Source organism: Acartia tonsa, chromosome 14 (genome assembly GCF_053477335.1).
Source record: "Acartia tonsa isolate MP-2025a chromosome 14, ASM5347733v1, whole genome shotgun sequence".
NCBI lineage: Eukaryota > Metazoa > Arthropoda > Copepoda > Calanoida > Acartiidae > Acartia > Acartia tonsa.
The window spans coordinates 22,854,945-22,875,903 of NC_137273.1; the positions used below are offsets into that span (position 1 = coordinate 22,854,945).

The 20,959-nt window shown below is 32.3% G+C and overlaps 1 protein-coding gene across 2 annotated transcripts in view; it reads left to right on the forward strand.

The window, feature by feature from the left end:
- The first annotated feature begins 6,778 nt into the window (after positions 1-6,778).
- LOC145306670 (serine/threonine-protein kinase pim-1-like) overlaps positions 6,779-20,959 on the forward strand; it is an 85,134-nt gene continuing 70,953 nt past the window's right edge. Inside the window, exons 1-6 of one of the 2 annotated variants that reach the window (XM_080148972.1) lie at positions 6,779-7,054; positions 13,010-13,107; positions 13,632-13,696; positions 15,194-15,301; positions 16,884-16,940; positions 18,746-18,798. In XM_080148972.1, the coding sequence (XP_080005098.1) occupies positions 13,011-13,107; positions 13,632-13,696; positions 15,194-15,301; positions 16,884-16,940; positions 18,746-18,798 (380 nt within the window). In that variant the 5' untranslated portion in view covers positions 6,779-7,054; position 13,010. The remainder of the gene's footprint in view (positions 7,055-13,009; positions 13,108-13,631; positions 13,697-15,193; positions 15,302-16,883; positions 16,941-18,745; positions 18,799-20,959) is intronic. The other variant, XM_080148971.1, reaches the window with a different exon arrangement.

The following is a 20,959-nucleotide window of genomic DNA, read 5'->3' on the forward strand; positions in this document are numbered from 1 at the left end:
GGGGAGTTAAAACACAGACAATAAAAATTTTAAGTTTCAAAGATTTTTTACATAAAAATAAGAGAATTTTTCATGACATGATTTAAATTACTTTTAAATAAATTATATCATATAGGTATAGTTGTCCTCAGATCTGTATTTACCAGTTACCTTTCTGTGGTCAATTTATATCAACATTGAAATATTTGGTTTTTTGGCTTAAATACGGCTTGAAGATTTTACAAAGTGTTATACACACACACACGTCACACACACACATACACACACACACACAGATAAAAAATTTTGAAGACCATTATTTTAGAGGCCTCTGAGGTCATATCAATATCTAAATTTGAGATGTAATCGTCCTTTTTTTTGAGACATTGTCTCTATCTTTTGCAAAGATTGCATACATGGGAATGACCTAATTTCAATTATTTACAACAATTAAAATACGGAATTTGTTTGCGTACAAAATATAAAAATCTGACATCCTACGTAACAGTAAAAACAAATAACAAGGATGAAAATGTTGATTATATTGTAAAATTAAAAGTTTTTGAAAGAACACCTGTAGCCATATTTAGTTAATCCTATTTTGATGTATTAGTAGGTTTTTAGTTGCCTGAAGCTTTGGTTTTGGGATGGGTTTAAGCAATTTTGTTTCAAAATTTCATTCTTGGGAATGGGATGATTTTAGGCTATTTTTATTGCCCATTCAATATCCATTTAAATACAAAGCTCTTGGATTCTAGGGGCGTATCCACTAGTATATATTAAAGTTGAAGTTAAAGTATATGAGTTAGTAATTGTTTATTTTTTACGAATTTATGTGTCCATTAAGGTCTTGTAAATGTCTGGACCGATTACAATTTTCAGAAAGTCATAGAATTGGTCCCACACATGGACAGGTGTAAGGTTATTTAGGAAATTTCAAAGATTCTTACCAATAAAGTTTGTACTTCTGCAAATTTATAAAGGGTATAAGAGTAAATAAAAAAATCAAGCACCTTCGACTACCCTTTGATTATAATACCTATGTTTGGGAGTTCAAACTCACGTATGGGCCCTCAGATGTCAAAACTTTATTTTAGTGTTTGGCCAAAATGACTTAGCAATTGTATCTGTAAGTACGTCTAATAACATCCTTTGCTATTTTTAAAATCCTAGAAAATTTTTTTTGCAAGAAAATTGCATAAATTCGCAACCTTTTTTAGAACCACTACATAACTCGAGTTTTAAAACTTTTTATATAAAATCCTTTTTACAAAAAATATCAATAATTACTTAAAATTAAACCTGAAAGAAAAAAAATCTCATTACACGTGTTAATTTGCATGTTTTAGGTCTTTTTTTGAGGAAAGTATAACTTCCACATTTTTGACAATAATATATTTTTTTAACATTTCAAAGTAAAATATAATAAAACTTAAACGATTTTTCTTGAATTATCAGTTGAAAATTTCATCAAACATGCAATTTAAGTGATGAAAATTTAATAAAATCATTTTTAGAATGTTTAGAATTACCAATTTTCTACATTTAAAACAAAATGTTAACATAATTTAAAAACATTTTAACATATAACTTCAAAAATCATTAACATTTTATAAAAAGATGTTTCAAAAAATAAATCATTAAAAGGTATTAAAATGCATTTGAAATTACTTAAAATTAAAACGAGAACATCTTTTTACACTGTATTCTATGTAATAGAGTTTAAATGACATGATTAGTGAATGAAATATTTCCTAAACTCATTAAGCCTTTTTGTGACTATATTAAAAATAATTTATTTTGTTTTATATTGCTTTTTTATTCAAATATTTGACAAAATTTTCCCTACGTCAATAAAATAAAGTCAGTTTTTTACTGTTTCCAGGTTTTTCTTTATAATTATAACAATTAAATATAATATAAATCTTCATTATCTTTTATTTGAATTATCATACACATTAAAATGTAAAGTATAAGCTAGAATAGCACTTTTTTCAACGAATATTTTAATGACATTATATCAAAATAATTCCTCTTAAATATCACACAACATATGATTGGGAAGTATAGCCATTTCTTGGAGGTATAATATTTACAAAAATACCATTAATTCTGTTTTTATCAGAAGTTAGAAAAATTGAACAATTCTAAAACAATGGTTGGCTGTCTAGATATTGAGTACACTAAGATTACGTCTCTGTTCTATTAAAATAACGTTGCAAAAAGAGGGGTTCTGAAAGTAATCTACCTAATTTTTTTTAAAGAACCAACAAGTACTGTCAGTATCTTTTTTCTTGTAATCTAGCAGACAATCAAATCATAACACAATTTTCATGATAAAATATTCAGGTTTCTACTTCACATTTTAAAAAATATACTGATCAATAAAATGTTCAAAATTTTACTTTGTACTAATTGACAAAATATGTTGTAATTCTTATTTTAAAGTTACATTTTTATCCCTGACAAAATCATAGACGACTTTTAAAGGCATCTTATCTAAACTTTTTGAAGAAAAACTTAAAAACGTTAATTAAGTATGAAAACTATTTTCTTCGATTTTTCTGAAGTTATTATCGCATTCTATGGATTTTTTATTATCATTTACTTATATCGAAAGTGCCAAACATTGTACCCTAACTTATTCATTTAATAAAAAACCAGCCGTGAACTGGTAATGATAAACAGTTCACCTGTTTATAGGCAATTGCATTCCTCTTATTCTAATTATTGATAGCAGAAATTTGTTTAAATTCATATTTTTTTTCTATTCACTTTATATGCAAGATAGAAAAGCAATATATTTATAAATTTTTTTGTATTGAATTAACATAAATATACAAGTTTTGAACATAAAATTCTGTTAATTTTTCTCTCTTTTCCTTTTATATTTTAAGTCCTCTCCACTCTTTTCAAAATCCTCAGTTTGCTTATATTTGCAGGGATGGAGGAGGATATGCAGTCCACAAAGTTTTTTTTGATAACATTTTGTTATTCTTTGGCTTAACATCTTTAGGGACTTTTATTAAATTTTGATTAGTTGGTTCATTAAGTTTAGTGTCCAAACATTTTATAAACTAATTGTAATCTACAGAAATGTTAATTTTGTGTATTATAATTGGGTATGTTAAGTACATTAATCTATCGGCCATTGTATTATCCCTTTACATCCTTAAATATTTGAGTGTTTTATGTTATATGTACAATATGGGGTATATTCCTCTTAGTATTATTTTTAGCGATTTCGAAAATTTGAGTACCCCCCCCCCCCCCAACAAAATAATAATTTAAGTAAACTATTATTAGGTTGGACAGGAGGAAGGGAGGGAGGGTATATAAGGCGAGACACGAGCTTTGCCTTGCCTCCTTAGTCAACCATGCCAACCAGTTTAGGATCTCAGTCCCTCGCTACAAGGCAATCTGTAGTCGACTAACAAACAGCTTCAAGCTTTCAGTCTATTTATATACAGAATTCTTACTGTATTGTTTACCCCTTTCCCCTCCCATCTGACCAACAACCCCCTTATCCCCGCCCCCTTTATGTTCTCCCTCTCGTCCGCTCCGTGTCCGCGTTTTTTAACTGTATTGTTTACCCCTTTCCTCTCCCATCTGACAAACAACCCCCTTTTCCCAGTCCCCTTTATGTTCTCCCTCTCGTCCGCGTATTTTTAGCAATTTTGTAGTATTTTTGCACGGACATTTTATTGAATTAAATTGAAGCTTGCCTTTTTCCCGTGTTCAAATCTTTTCCTCCTCCCGCAGACTATCCAGACTGTCGGGGGGGGGGGGGGGGGGGGGGGTACTCAAATTTTCAAATTGATAAAAAATTTTGTAACAGGATAACGCCGCTTTTTATATTCTTGAAATGGAAAAAGCTTTCCTTATGAGAAAATAACCCCCACTCTAAAAAAATTTCTTTTAATTGAAATGAAGTCATTTAAACTTTAATGTTCTGATTTTCCTCCCACCCCAACCCACCCTTTTACATAAAACATTTTCTCGTATTCATTCGAATCCGGTGGATAGAAACCGGTTCTCATCCATACGAAAAAACTATGTCTAGCATCGTATTATATCCAGCTTTCTACGAATATAGAAATGTACAATCATAAGATTAAAACCAGTTTTTTTGCCGGTGCCTTCGGCACCACGGGGCTAAAAAAACTAGTTTTAATCTCATAATTGTACTTTCTATATCCGCGGAAAGCCGTTTATAAGACGATGCGAGAAATAACTATTAAAGTACCCCAGGGCCAGCGGGGCTTAAGTAGCGCACCTACCCTATATAAAGTAGTGAGGTGTTTTTTGTGTCCTTTAAGAAAAAATCTTTTTTATTGCTTAACTATTGAATTCTACATTAAGGGAAGCTTTATTCGGGACATGGGCCAGATAAATATATCTTTTAAGATATGTAAGAGACAAGGAGCACAAATATAGATATGTAGTTACTTCAATATGTATAAAAGGGATTATATTATTATGCGTTTTTGTGGGCACACCACGGATTTGCACTTTTTTCCCCTCCTTTCCTTACAACGCAAAATGCATATTTGCAAATCAGAATTTCAAAGATTTTTATTTATTATCAACACAATTAATATTTTCCTTCAGTTAATTGAAAGAGTGTTGTTTTGGTAAAGAACTAGTGCATTCTGAAACCAGCACAAAGAGGGGCTGAAAGTCCCGCCCGCGGATGCATATTATATGGTTGGTACATTTTTCATAACGAAACTTTTCTATATGTATGTAACAGTTAGTTCATTTCGTTCATTTATGCAAGTTAGGATAGTCCAATCTATCGATTTAAAACTTTCAATGATGATTACAGTAACAATTAGGTATCATTCACCCAGCAAAACTTTTTTTAAAAAGGTAGCATGCTACGTTGTTCGATATCTTAAATGGTAGCTTATGAATTACCACCTAATTTTTTGGTGATAAATGTTGGAAAATCGGCCTTTCAAGCAAAAGGTAACATGCGAGTTTGCCTTTGATATCGTAGCAGAGTATGGGGCGAAGTAGCACAATAGTAGCATAAGTTAAAGTAATGCTGCCCTCTATTCGGTTCTTTCTAAAGTATAAAAGCCTCTCAGCTCTTTATTCTCACCTCTTCTATTTTTATCCTCTCTTTCTCTCTCTTTCTCTCTCTCTCTCTCTCTCTCTCTCTCTCTCTCTCTCTCTCTCTCTCTCTCTCTCTCTCTCTCTCTCTCTCTCTCTCTCTCTCTCTCTCTCTCTCTCTCTCTCTCTCTCTCTCTCTCTCTCTCTCTCTCTCTCTATCTATCTATCTATCTATCTATCTCTTTTAATTTATGCTACTACTAGCGGCTTCGCCCCTAGCCTCTAGGGGCTTTGCCCTAAGAGGTTTGATCAAACCAATTTTTCGTATTTTAGATTTAAAATAAAAAAGAAAAAAAAAATTTTTTGGGGGGGGGGTTAGTTGACCCCACTATTTTAATTTTAGTTTTAAAAAGAAAATTTTTTTTTTTTGGGGGGGGTATTTTTCATTTTGGGGGGGTTGGGGGTGTCCCACCCCCAGAGAAAATATTTGTAAACCTTCCTGGGACCTATGAGAAGCTACCCTGTAAAGGAGAACCTGATCAGTTCAGCGGTTAGCGAGATCCTTTGCTGCAAACAAACAGACAAACACACAAACAGATAGACATCGTTCTACTTTGTATTATAGATTGTGCCACTTCGCCTCATACTCTGCTACAATATCGATGGCGAACTCGCATGCTACCTTTTGCTTGAAAGACCGATTTTCCAATGTTTATCGCCAAAAAATTAGGTGTTAATTCATGGCAAATGGGATTCGAGTTAGCATAGGAATGGGTTCATATATTGCACGAGCTCGAAGGCGACTCTATGGTGAAATATCTTGCTGGCCAGAAAGCGAAGTAACTGTATTAACGTTAACAGGCAGTCCGTACATCCATTTAAGTGCTAATTTTAAACATTTTTGGATAAAATTTTTTTTATGATATAATCATCCTTTTCATCTTATTTTTCATCAGGATCAATATTCTAAGCAAAAAATCTCTGTAGTCGAGTTCTTAAATTATAATGCTATTCATTCATTTAGTTTCAATTAAAAAGACTAAAAGCTAACACAAAAAATTGTAAGCTAAAGTGACATACAAACAAAAGGACAGACGAACAGACATTTGTAAAGTAGCTGTGTTACTAAAAAAAAGCAGAGAGTTGAAAAAGTGCTTTCAATTCGTATGCACCCGTGGATAGTTTTTCACAATGAATGTAATTCTTCAAAGGGAGAAAGAAGGGTTGAAAATAAAGAGAAGAGGGTTAAGGCCAATCGATGTATTATTACTTGGATGTTGCATCAGATTTTAATGTAAACTAATAAAGTGATAATTGCAGCTGGCTAAAATAACGATACTTCTTCCCCCCCCCCTCCTTTACCCCATCACCTCCCCTCCTATTGTATGAGCTAACTATCCAATAAATGAGTTCCACATTAGCAACCTAAATTGAAGACAAATTCTCCCCTGTCAATATATCCACGTTTTCTATAAATCCATTTTAAGGCCCCTAGTTGTAATCAAATAAAAGGGTAACTTGTCACATAGTGATAGGGATGGAAAAAGAAAGAGAAAGAAAAATAGAAACGTAGAAAGAGAGTTAAGAGAGAGAGAGAGAAAGAATCAGAGACAAGATAGATCTGAGAGAGAGAGAGAGAGAGAGAGCTGGGAGAGAGAGAGGGGAGGGAGAGTAGAGAGAGAATATACGCAGTTCGGTGACTGTAGAACTTAACAAAACAAACGAACGTTTTCGCTTCACTACGCTACATCAGTATGTCAAAAACAACCGTGCCTTACACATCCACACACACATCAACTATTTGAAACATATCTATATTTATTTAAAAAAACATAAGTGACTTAAAAATAATACTTAAAAAGTGTTTTAAAGTGATAAATTACTCATAAAGTTATAATTATACTATTTTTATATAAAAAATAAAAGTTAAAAGTGAAAAAAGTTAAAGTTTAAGATATTAAATACGGAACATATAAAACCGTTGGTTGAAGTTAGATGCGTAATTACGCAGGGAAAGGTATGTAAAACACACATACACACACACACATATGTTAGTGCGTAAGTTACGCAAATGGCTGAAAAATAAAGGTTGGGGGGGAAGGGGGGGTAGTGACATATATCTGTACAGTTTTTTTTCATTTCTAGGTCAAATTTAAATTTTTAAATTTAAACATTTTTGGCGCCTTTTAATTAAGTTTTTTCATGAAGTTTTTATTTAAAGTAATAAAGTTTTGAATTGCCCGGTAAAATCTTGCTTACCTCTAAAACGATTAAGGGAAGCTTCATGAGTGTCCTGGGATGGTGTAAGCCTATTTTTTGTACACTAAACCCCTAGATTCAATGGGCAAAGCTGATAGCAATATAGTAGTTGTAATTTTTTGTTATGTTTGAAGCAAAGTATCTCTGATACTGCTAAAGTGGGTTAAGTTACACTTTTCAGGAAAGCTTAGCAAATTTCTTGGGTTTGCTTTGAACTACCATGGTTCTAATATAATAATTAGGCTTCTAGAGGCTTGGGGCACATCCGCTTTTAAGATTAAAAAATAAGGATGACTTAACAAAAAAAGTTGTTTACAAAATAAAATTTTAAATTTAAAATTTGCTGTTTATCTTTAAAATCGATTTAAAGAGCCCTTCAAAATAAAAACGCAAATATGTACGCGAATCTTCTGTACAAGTTACCTAATGTTTGTCTATCAGTAAAAAAAACATTACTTTGATTTTGAATTTTTGATAAATCAAAATGTAAATGTTGTTCTTTAGAAATGTTCTAACTGCGCTTTTTTTGGGACGTTTTATATTTTTAAAAAAATTTTGTAAGGGATGATATAATGAAAAATAATGATGCGTAAAATTTAGATTTTTGAAAATTGAATATGTTCATGTACTTAAAATAGATTCTTTGATCCTAGAATCTAGGGTAAGGAAGAAAAATAGCCTAAAAACTAAAGCCATATAAAAAGCATTTAAACATCTGCTTTCTACAAAAAAAAACAATAGTTTTTTAGATAAATGGAAAATGAAACAAAATTTTTCATGATTAATTTGTTTATGAAGAAAAATTTCTATTTTCTCTGATGAAACTGGATTAGGTCAAATTAATTACGTTTTGTTTACTTCTATTGTCACGTAGTTAGATGTATATCATACTTATTGTGACAAAATATTTTCATTTTGTTGTAAAATTTTCATAAAAAGTGGTTAAAATAAAAAAAAATAATAAACATTTTGACTCCGAAAGCGTTTTTAAATAAGATTTTAACTGACATATAATATAAAAGTAGATTATATTACATGATATCATGTATAACTAATAGAAACCTATTGCCTTTACGCATTATATCTAACGTATGATGCCAATCGATTTCAATAACAAAAAAATATATTGAAGAAAAAATTATAGATTTACCATTTTTATATAAAAAGTCTTTCAACTCTTTTTCTTTCAAAACCACCTTAGGATTAATAATAATTTTTTTATGACCTTATTTATAAGAGATTTAACATTTAAGAATATAAATAGATAAAAAGTTTTACGTCTTTAGAATTAATAGTACAGAAAAACTATACAAAACGTAAAAAAGTCATTTAAAATTTCAAACCTCAAAGTCATTTGAAAATAAACGCACAAAAAAACAAAAAAAAAACATTTTTTAGCAAGGACGGTAAATGTCCAATAGATATCGCAGCATATATACAAGCACGCTAGCAAAAAAACTAATACAACAAGGATGACAATATCCATAAAAAAAACCAGAAAAATTCAGATATCCAGCTTTGATAGCACCGACGGACTGACGGACAGATTAAGTGAAAAATAGAATAGCTTCTCTACTAAAAATAGTTAGGTTGGCTATCAGTGATACAAGTTGAGAAATATATAGTAGAATAGTCTAGTTATTTATCACATCGTATAATAGACAGCTTTCCACGGATATTAAAGTGAAAGCTTAAAACCAGTTTTGTTACCCCCGATAGGCGAAAGCCCGAGGTAATAAAACTTGTATTAAATAATCATATGATTTTTATTTTGCTATTAATTTTGATAAAAGCTAACATTTTTGGGTTCTTTAAATAGACCACCTATTTTTTTTTTTGATTTTTTTCCCTATGATTTTTAGTAGCGAAGCTACTCTATAATTCACTTTGTCCGTCCGTCCGTCCGTCCGTCAGTCAGTCCGTCAGTCCGTAACGCTATGGGGGAAATGGGATTTACTCAGCTCCTATAAAAGATAGAATGCTGAAATTTTTTGACAACATTCCCATTATTAAGGAGCACATTTGACTATAAAACATCATTTGCGGTCAGACCAATTTTTAGCAGGTTTTAGGCTATTTTTATATTTTTCACATTTTTCTCCATATCTTCAGTGTTTATGGTCCGATTTTCAAAATTTTTTCAGTTACAGATATCAAAATAAAATTTCCTGTCGTTTAAAAAAACAATCATGAAGGCCAGACTGCCTTTTTAGCAGGTTCTAGGCTATTTTTATATTTTTCACATTTTTCTCCATATCTTCAGTGTATGGTCCGATTTTCAAAATTTTTTCAGTTAAAAATATCAAAATTAAATTTCCCGTCTTTTAAAGAAGACAACCATGACGGCCAGACTGCCTTTTCAGCAGGTTTTATGCTGTTTTTTTATATTTTTAACATTTTTCTCCATATCTTCAGTGTTTATAGTCCGATTTTCAAAATTTTTTCAGTTGTAGATATCAAAATTAAATTTCCCGTCTTGAAAGGAAATAACCATGACGGCCAGACTGCCTTTTTGGCAGGTTTTAGGCTATTTATAAATATATTTAACACTTTTTTTCCATATCTTCAGTGTATATGGTCCAATTTTCCAAATTTTTAAAGTTTTTAAGGATTTAAAAATTAAATTTTTTGTCGTTTTAAGAAAACAACCATGGCGACCAGACTGCCTTTTATCAGGTTTTTGGCTATTTTTATATGTTTTACATATTTCCCAAGATCTTTGTTTATTTTGATCCAATTTTCAAACTTTTATGGGATATTAGTATCAAAATAATTTTTCCCATTGTTATGAGCATCTTTAATATAATTTACTTTTACCATCGTCATCATACAAAATAAAACAAGGTTTCATATTTATTTTATCCAATAAATCTATTCTTGATTTTAGTAAAAACCTTTTAAATCTACCTGTACGTATTCCCATCTACGATTTTTTGTGCTTCGCTACTTATGGATGTTGTCATCCTTGTTTTCCTATAATTCATTGCTTTTGTCTTGTATATTCTTTATCCTGTTTTTATTATTTGATATTAAATCTACCTATACCAGACAATTGTCACATGAAAAAATACCTCATGAAATTTTATTAAACTTGTTTCAATGTTTGTTTTTATTTCATCATAGAAGAAACCATAAGATATAAAAACAACAATTTTCCAGTATAAGCTTCGAAACCGGCTCATATCCACTGGATTAGTACCAGTTCTGAGCCATAATATCCTCGGAAATTTTCTATAATACGATAAATTTTAGATTTATGGAGATGCGTGAACTTTAGTCTTATGATGGTTAAATCTCCATCACTTCGAATATATTGCCCCTAGATGATAGGACTTGGCAGCTAGTATTAAATAAACTAGTTCATATAGATTTATTATTTGACGTAAATATTAATATTTCAGTTCTTAATATAAATTAAAACACAATCAACAACACAAAAAATCATAATTTTAATTTGATCTTAAGTACCTAAGTTTAAAATTTCGTACCTTTTGTTATAATAAGAAACTGTATTATAAGTAGATTGATTGAAAAAAGATTAAAAATTACACAGTCTAGAGGAGAAACAACTATGTGTTTTATTAAACAAGTAGCTAGGAACAGAAAAGCTAATTTTGCACCGGCTTTTATTAGCAAATTTGGTTTATTTATTTAGTTAATAAGATTTACTTAGACCTTTTTTCCAACCTTTTAATTGCACATTCTTTGTATGTAATGAGTTGCGCCTGTTTATCGGCTAAGACATTTCCCCTACTCTCAATATTTATGTGATTGAAATTACCTAGCAGCAGTATTAAAATTATAATAATTAGTGGAAGCGTCCCTAGCATCTAGGGGTTTTGCATAGGTGGGGTAGGCTAGGGATAGTCTTACCCCTTTTTATAAACTTATATCTTAAAATGAAGCTAAACTGGTTCAGTGGTAAGCAAGGTCTTAACAGACAAACCACTTTTATAATAGGTTAGAGAAGTTTAATTTTTGCACAAGCTTAATTAATTTGTACTTGTAGCATTGTAAGTAAACCAATGCTTTATTAAAAATATTTTTCATGGATCTTAAGGGATAAGACAATGGGCGATAAATTGATATACATGCCCAGTGATATAAACAAAATTAACCCCTTGCTTAAGATTAATTAATTGTCCTAAAAAATGAAAATTACTAGTTTGGAACCCTACAATCAAAATATAATAAAAATACTCAAAATTTTTGAGCCAACTAATAAGATAACATGGATATAAAACGTTGGGTAACAGTGTGTAATTTACAGTCCAATGTCCCCCTCCTCCTTGATGTTTTTAAAGAAAGAATAAGGAAAATTCCTATCATGTACTGTAAGTTTTTAGGGGGCACAGGGAAAAAATGTTGACAAAAAAAATTGCTTTTGAAAATCAAACATTTTTAAACAGTATGTAAAAAGTAAAATGTTTTTTAATGCTTCTTAGATACTTACCTTTTTTAAAACTAGTTACTACGCCCCTAGCATCTAGAGGCTCTGTATTCAAATGGGTGAGAAGGGATGGAGAAAGAATAGCCAACAAGCTACCCAATGACTTCATCTAAATTAAAAAAAGCATTAAAATATCTCTGTGTCTATGCGAAACTTCTCTAAAAAGAAGAGATATTATGTATAAGTATGTCAGTTGCGACCAATTTGAAAACCATAAAGTCACTCTATATATACTACTAATATTAAACTCAAAAATAGTGATTATTTTTAAAATGTTTGAATACATATCGTTTTATCCATTATTGTGCTTACTTACATTGTTTTATTTGTACTTAAAAAGTGGAATTTTAAGTTTTTCAAAATGTTGTTTTGTTCTTAAACGACCTAATTCGTTTGATGTCTTTGGAATTTTTTGCGTAGCCAGAATCTATATTATTACATGGATGTTGCACCAGATTTTAATGTACTCTAATAAAGTGATACTATCAAATGGCTAAAATAACGATACTCTTCCTCCAAACCCCTTTACCCCATCCCCTCCCCTCCTACTGGATGAACGAACTGGCCAATAAATGAGTTCCATATTAATAACCAAACCATACATCCATATCCATTGGGTCCACCAGAGGGATCTTTAGGGATAAGACAATGGATGATAAATTGATGATGATAGAGTAGCTGTACATCTAATAACCACTTATTAAAATGATATATAATTTATAAATCAATGTAAATTGGATTTGAGGAAAATTATTATTTAGCAATAAAAAAATGCAAATATTGCAAAAAAAATCAAAGGAAAATAGTCATAAAAATGAAATATTTTAATTAACTTGCATTTTTATGAAATTGCATAAAATAAATAGGACAAAACTGGCTTTGTTAGTATTAAATTTTCTATTTAAGAAACAAGTTGGCGACTTCTGGAAATAAAGGGTGGGGGCAACACCTCACTTTTAACATTTGTATCAAAAGATTAGCAAATACACAGTAATTTGTAGCAGGGTTATTTTTAGAAGAGGGGAGGGGGGGGGGGTTGATTTATAAATGGGGATCTGAATGGTTAAGACATAAAATTAATGCATATCCCCCATGAGGTTAAATAAAATTACCCCTTCTGTAGATCGAAATTATTGGCTGACATATTTAGCTAAGAACCAACCATCTAATAAATGTAACCAAAGTTTTGGAGCCAACAAATAAGATAACCTGGTTATGAAACTTTGGGTACCATGATGTGGCTAATCTTTGATTTGTATTTAGGATGAAAGTGTTGGGACCCAAAGGAGTGGGAGTAGAGTGTCCAAGTTTGAGTTTATTCCATAAACCTCCGGCTACCACCTGTCAAGTTAAACATCCAGGTTCATACAATGACTACAGACTTATACCTTAATTTTTTGTACCTCCATAACATATCAGAGATCTTAAGGGACAAGGCAATCGACGATAAATTAATGTGCATCTTAAAAAAAATATACCTATTGGTTAAAAAATTTGAACAAACTAATAAAACTGTACTTGGAGTACCCAAAATTTTGAGCTAGCGAATGAGAGAGATTAATAAAACTTTGGGTACCATTTACAGCTCAATGTCCAATCAATCCATATGTAAGGAATAGAAATGCAGAAGGGTGGACTGTTAATTGCACTGTTACCCAAAGTTTTATAACCACTTTATTTTATTTATTGGTTCCGATACTTTGGTTACTTTTGTTAGATTATGATTGGCTCCAATCTATATAACCATTAATTTAAAGCTATACAAGTGGTTATTTGTTTATTCTAATTGGAAATGAATATAAATTTATCGTCTTATCGATCAGATTTTCTCAATGATCCTCTTGTTTTAAGAAAATATCTATAGTTATTAATGCCTAATTTTCAGGGGTAAGAATTCTGCAACCCAACAATCTAGTCAACAATCAACAAACAATCAACACCACAAATACAAGGAAATTAACTAGTTATTTTAAACAAAACAAAACAAAACAATTTGAAGGTTTTTTAATAAAGATATTAAAGAATATTCTTTTATTTCTATTTTCGACTGTTTTACTCTGCAAATTGTTAATTTTTCACATTTTTTCTATCATAAATTTTCCCGTAACAATTTCTGTAACAATTGAATTCTATTTAACTTCTTTATTTAATAAATAAAGCTTAAACACAATATATGTTGTATATAATATATACATGTTTTAGTTAGATCCACGAACAAATTTACTATTTTCCACTGATTTTCAAATGTACTTTAATCTCTTACTAGTCAATAGGGACTTTGCTTCAAACGTAGAGAGGTATAAATAGCCTAAAACCACATTATGACACATTTAAAGCTTTTAGAAGAAGCACAGCCCATTTGAATCATTCGTTTCTGGTAGGGTGCTTTTTCTCAAAGTGTCTATCGAGCAAGGAAACCCTCCTTCTTTTTAAAATTAATTGAAAATAAAAGGAGGGGGTAGTGAGGGATTTTTTTTCTATGATTAATCCCTATGGGAAGCCTTAATCATGAGGGGAACTCAGTACCCAATATAACTTAACCTAACCTGAACTAAAATAATGAAATAATCTTCTTATTTTCAATTTATTTCAAAATTAGGAGGTGGGTGTTTTCTGCTAGATTCGGCACTTTGAGGGAAAACGCCTACGGGATAATAAATGAGATAGCAGTAAACAGAAAAAAGTTGGCGAATCTAACTGTAGTATGTACGTTTAATATATGCATAAATTCTTTTCTTTGTAAAATAAAACATGTACTTTCAATTGTACATAGACCATAAGCTCAGGAAGGAAGGGGACAATGGGCTGTTTATTACACTAGTTCGCAAAGTTTTATAAAGACGTTTTCTTATTCGTTTTCTTAACAACTTTGGGAACGTGTATTGAACTTTTATTGGTTGGTTCATTAAGTTGAGTTACCAAACGTTTCAAAGATTAATTTTAATCTTAGGAAGGGGTAATTTTGTGTAATGTTTTGTGGATGTACATTAATTTATCGGCTTGTCTTATCCCATTAGATTCCTGACATAATCCACTTATGTAACTCCTTTGTATCATAGCCAATCTTTAGTTTTAATCCTTTCAAATCTGAATATACAACATTTAAATTCCAACGCTCGGCAGCCGCGCGCATAAGCCGCAATATTTTAATTACTAATGTGCCTAGATAATTTTTCTGTATGGCTTTGATGCCGATTAAAATCTGCTGGATTAGCACCGGTTCTGAGCTATACTGATAAATCATGTATCGCATCGGGACGTCTAAGCTTTTTAAAGGGTAAAATGAGGGTTTCAAAGTTTTGAGAGGGGTAATCTTAAGTATTTTTTAACATTTTGGAAGGGTGAATTAATAGGGGAATCAAAGTCTTGACTTTATTAATTTCTAAGAAAATTCAACCTAAACCTTCATGCACAATAAATGAAATAGTTATATTAAATTGTATTCACAGTGGTCCAAAACTTGAAGAAAGTGGACAGAGTGCTAATAATTCACACTGTGCCCCTGAAAGTTGTCAGAGCATGCAACAATCATCTCCTACCCATTCAAACTGCATGGTACGATTGTTTTAGTTACTTTACACTTGAGGGTGGTGGCCCGCAGATATCAATTCGACAACTCAATTTTATATTTCAGTTTTAAAAAGAAAAAGTATAAAAAAGTTTTTGTTGTGGGGATGTTTCTAGGGGTGATAATTTCTCTTTGGAGGAAGTTGGTACCCTCCTTAAAAATAGTTTTAAACCTTCCCATGAGAAGCTTCCCTGTAAGGAGACCCATATCAGTTCAGCGATTAGCGAGATCCTTCTTTACACAGACAGACAGACACACAGAAATCCTTTTACTTTATTATAAGGATATGTGATCAGACATAAACAATTCAGAAAAGAATTACAGGATTATATGTCACCAGTTCTCGTCCAATCAATATACAGGGTGGGGCAAATAAGACCGGACAAATTCTAACTTCTAAACAAATGAACATAAAATCGTCAATTTTAAAGATTTCATTGAATTTTAAAAACTGACAAGCAAAATAGGTATATGACTATTAGATTATTCAATAAAATCGCCGCCAGCCTTAATCACCGCCTCTACCCGCCTCCTCATCCGCCGGCAGGTCCAGGTCAAAATCTACCTGTCCAAGCTGGCGTAGTTCTCCTTGATAGTGGCAATGAGGGAGGTCTTTTTGGTATGGGCACGTCTATTGGTGCATGCTTCAAAGAACCCCAGGCACAAAAGTCCATTGAATTAAGATCGGGCTGCTGGGAGGCCACATTTTCTTAGGAACGTGAGTAACCGCAGGATCCAAATTCGCCCAACTTTCAAGCTACCCTTATACACGGAGGCTCTTATTTGGACCACAGTTGAGCTAGAACAACGTTCTTCACCTTTTTGGAATTGGCATGAAGTTTCAGGTAGGGTTGTCAGCGCAACCTATAGTCTTAAATGAGTTTAAAAGTTCAATATGGGTCCTTGAAGTCAAGAACCGAGAAATTTTCACGAATTTTCATGGTTTTTGACGTTTTTTACATCACAAAATCTGCCTCATTCCACTTTGCTAGAGTACTACGGCCAAGCCATTTCAGATAGAGAGCTCTAGTCTTTTCTAGTGTCTTACTTAGGTATCTAACAGTATCCCCAGCAAGTTGCATAACTTTACCTCACCTACAGATGGGCTGAGGTCAGATGTAGTGGGCCCTAGTCGAGAATCAAGATTTAACCACCGGCGCATTTGGAATCTGCCTTGTTGAACATATGCGCGGCCAGCTCGTTGTACACGTCCATCTTCGTCCAAAGATTTTTTTGTGCTAAAAAGTCATTACCTCAGCTTTTTATAGTGTGGTCAAACGTCCTGATTGGTCAAGTAGTTTTGGCGCTATGGCCGTTTAAAGTTTGTCCGGTCTTATTTGCCCCACCCTGTATATAATCAACTCTAGATCAACTAAGCATTGTAATTTTTTTTATTCATTGCCGGTTCTTTTCAATACCAATATTCATTTATAGTATCGCATAATGAAATTTTCCATGGAAAATAGAATAAAAATCATAAAACTAAGTTAAACATATAAATTTTTATTTTATTTTCTGCGGAAACCTGTCTATAATACGATGTGATGAGTAACCTTTATTTTTTTTCAGATGGAGCAACAAACGTCCAGCATTAAGATTGATCCTGAACTTGAAAGAAGTTATAAGGTAATTTTATTTTTATTATTACATAAAATTTTCTAAGAATGTTAAATAATAATCATAAAATTAATTCCAGCTTTGTAGTGGAATACAGGGTGGTAGATATAACCTCCTTCTTTATGCCTCTGGTCCAAATCATTGTTGTATATATCCAAAATTTTGAATATATTGACGAACACAACAGAGAACTAAAGGGATAAGATAATGGCCGATAAAATGATATACATTCCCAATGATGATACACAAAATAACCCCTTCTGTAGATTACAATTAGTGGACACTCAACTTCATGAACCAACCAATTAAAATTCAATATAAGTCTCCAAAGTTGTTAAGTTAAAAAGTAAGAAAACGATACAATAAAACTTTGGGAACGGTATAACTTCATTTATGTTCCCTACATTTTATATTCTTTGATTGTTTCTTTTATCCAAAAGTACGAATATACAGACGCACACAGATAAATACACAAATTCTGGACAAAATATACAATTCCTAGACTTTTGCAAAGTGTGAAGTAAATACAGCAAAAATTGGCTGCTGTTTTTTTGTTAAGTTACCCCTTTCCAAAGAGCATCCTGCATACAATTACTTTATCCGTCTGTCTATCGGTTATGCTTCAAAAATCAAAAGACATGTATATTTTTTTCTCTTTAATTTTTTATGACCGATGAACTCATAACTCTATAACTCATATTGTCTTTTTGTCCCTCCATGATTTTTGTGGTCTTCGATACTTATGGATGTACATATCTTTGTTATTATCCTTTATTTAAAGAATGTTGGAGTTAAAAGGCAGAAAATTAGCAATAATTAAAAATGGTATAAGGTGGTATAGGGCGGTGTAACACCCTCCTGTTAAAATCAAGAGAGGAGGATACACCCCTTTGGTGTTCACCCACTACGCCCACTTGGCAACGGTGTATGAATATCCCTCTAAAATAGACAAAGGGGTGACAAGGAAAAAATCCCTCCTCTCCCTCCATGAAATTTAAGGCATAACCCTGTGAACGCAACTTTATGTAAGTTTTAAGTATCATGATAATTCATACTTGAATGTGTAAGAAAGAAACAATATAAGTCAAATCTGGTTATTGACAATAAATGTATTTCATGCAAAAATTTTGCAAGTTTTTGCACACTACTTGTATTAATTATTATTTTGGTGTAAGATTTCAAATGCCATGTTTATTATACAAACATCAGGGAGCTAAGGATGGATAAATGATTATTAAAAAATTCTGTTAACCTCAGGGATCTTTCGGCATAAGATAATGGACGATAAATTGATATACATCTCCAATGATAATACACAAGATTACTCTTTCTGTAGATCAAAATTATTTATTGAAACGTTTGTTGAACTAATTAATCAAAATTCAGAAATCAAAATTGAGCCAACGAATAAGATAAAGTGGTTAAACTTTGCCTAACGAATTCAAGAACGGTTTTTATAATCCTTTTTTTTGGGGGGGGGGGGGGTGGTGTGGTAGCCAATCACTACAACCCTGAAAAGTTTAAAGTAATCAATACCCTTTTTTTGATTAACTTTTTGCGTAACAAACTGCGTACTTTTCAGTCGAAGAATAGTAAAATATCGCATCATATTTTAGACAATTTTCCGCGGATAGTAAAAATAAAAAATATTAGATTAATTCCAGTTTTGTTTGCCTCTATGGCCCGGGACAACAAATCAGAGATTAATAATTTTTTATTTTTTCTGTGTTAGATGGTTTTAACAACGTTTTAATTAAAATTTTTGCATTGGGGTCCAATTAATCTTCCCCCGAATAAATTTAGTTTTATTTCAGGTTGGACCTGCTCTTGGACAAGGAGGATTTGGAACTGTTTATTCTGGAGTCAGGTAAACTTTATCTTTATTTTGTGGTTGTTGAATTTTGAATCTTCCCTGAAAGTCAATCTTACCACGCCATTACCTTTTTTTATCAAACATTTTTTACCATATGATCTATGTGTAATTAATTCTATTTACAATTTCATCATCATCATTGCCTTTTAGTTCTCGGCAGAACGTAGGCCATGCACAATGGTTCTCCAATCTTCCTTTTTTTGGGCACGTTTTGAGGCATTGCTGAAAGATGGAATTTTCTTTTCTTTCAGTTCACTTAAGAGTTCCCTCCTCCAGGTTGTTTTTGGTCTACCTGGTTTCCTCTTTCCTACGTGGGGGTTCCAAGTCAAGGCTTGATTGGTTATATCATCATGCCCTTTCCTTAGAGTGTGCCCCAGCCATCTCCATTTTCTCTGTTTTATTGTCAGTTTAATGTCTGACATATCACTGCGCTCTAGAAGCTCAGCATTTGTGATCTTATTTGGCCAAAAGATCTTGTGGATTCTCCTTAGACATTTATTGACATATGTCTGTAGCTTGGAGACCACTGCTGTGTTTAGGAACCAAGTTTCAGCCCCATACAGCAAAACAGAGAGAACATTTGACTTGAACAGTCTTAACTTGGTCTTTATGGAGATGTTGTTGGAATTCCAAATTTTGTTCAGGCTGGCAAAGGCTGTCCTAGATTTGTTAATTCTAGCTTTAACATCTGTTAAAGTGCCTCCAGCTTCATCAATTTTACTTCCAAGATACTCAAAACAATCTACATCCTCAAGAATTTGGTCTCCAATAGTAATTGGTTCTTGGGAATTTGCATTTAATCTGAGTATTTTGGTTTTAGGAACATTTATTTCTAGTCCAACTTTCTTGGAAGTTTCAGCTATCCTGTTAGTCCTTCTTTGCATTTGACTTCTATTGCTTGTTAACAAAGCGATATCATCAGCAAAGTCCAGATCTCCTAAATATTTGGGATTGCCAAATAGCTCCCAACGAATGCCATCATTACTTTCACAGTTCTTCATGATCCAGTCAATGGCAAGGAGGAAAAGGAAGGGAGAAAGAAGGCATCCTTGTCTGACGCCTGTTACAATCTCAAAAAAGGTTGATAGTTTACCTTTATACATTACATTTCCACCTCCTTTATGATAGATAGCTTTAATGATATTGATTATCTTTTCTGGAATGCCATAGTGTCGGCAGATTTTCCAGAGAGATCTTCTGTCTAAAGAATCAAATGCTTTTTTGTAGTCAATGAAGTTTACAAAAAGCTCAGAGTTCCATTCCTTGGATTGCTCTATGATGATTCTTAGAGAGGTTATCTGATCAATAGTGGAACGGTTTGGTCTAAATCCAGCCTGATTAGGTCTTAGCTTTTCATTAACCTTCTTCTTTATTCTATTAAGAAGAATCTTACTAAGGATACGGCCAGGTACTGAAAGGAGCATTATCCCTCTGTAGTTTCCACATTGGGTCAAGTCTCCTTTTTTGGCTAGTATTGAGATATGTCCATTCTTCCAGTCCTCTGGGCATAACTCATCATTCCATATCTTTGTGATCAGAGGTAGGAATGCCTCAGCAGATGTATCTAGGTCTGCTTTTATGACCTCAGCTGGGATGTTATCAGGTCCAGCGGCCTTGTTATTTTTCAAACTTTTAATGGCCTCCTTGATTTCCAATAGATTTGGCGCTCGACAGTCAATGTCAAGTGCATCTGAGGGTGGAATCTCAGTTTCTTCCTCTGGAACTGGAAGATTCAGCAGTTCAGTGAAGTGCTCTGCCCATCTATTTAGAATATCTTCATCAGTTTTAAGGAGTGAACCATCCTTGTCCCTGATGTGTGATCCTGATTTGTGTACTTTACCTGCAATGCTCTTAGTAATCTCATAGACATCTTTCATTCTATTTTGATTAAAAGCATTTTCTGCTTGCATAGCAAGGTTTTCCAAGTGTTCTTTTTTGTCAATTCTGACACTTCTTTGGATTTCCCTGCTGAGCATTTTATACAGGTCTTTATCTTCTGGAGAGTTTCTGGAGAGTGTCTTTTGTCTTACCTCTCTTCTTTGATCCATGAGATCAATGGATCTTTGAGTGATCCACGGCTTTTGTTTAGCCTTTTTAAAACCTAATTTTTCTTGGCTAGTATCATTATAAACTTTTTTGATACCTTGCCAAATAT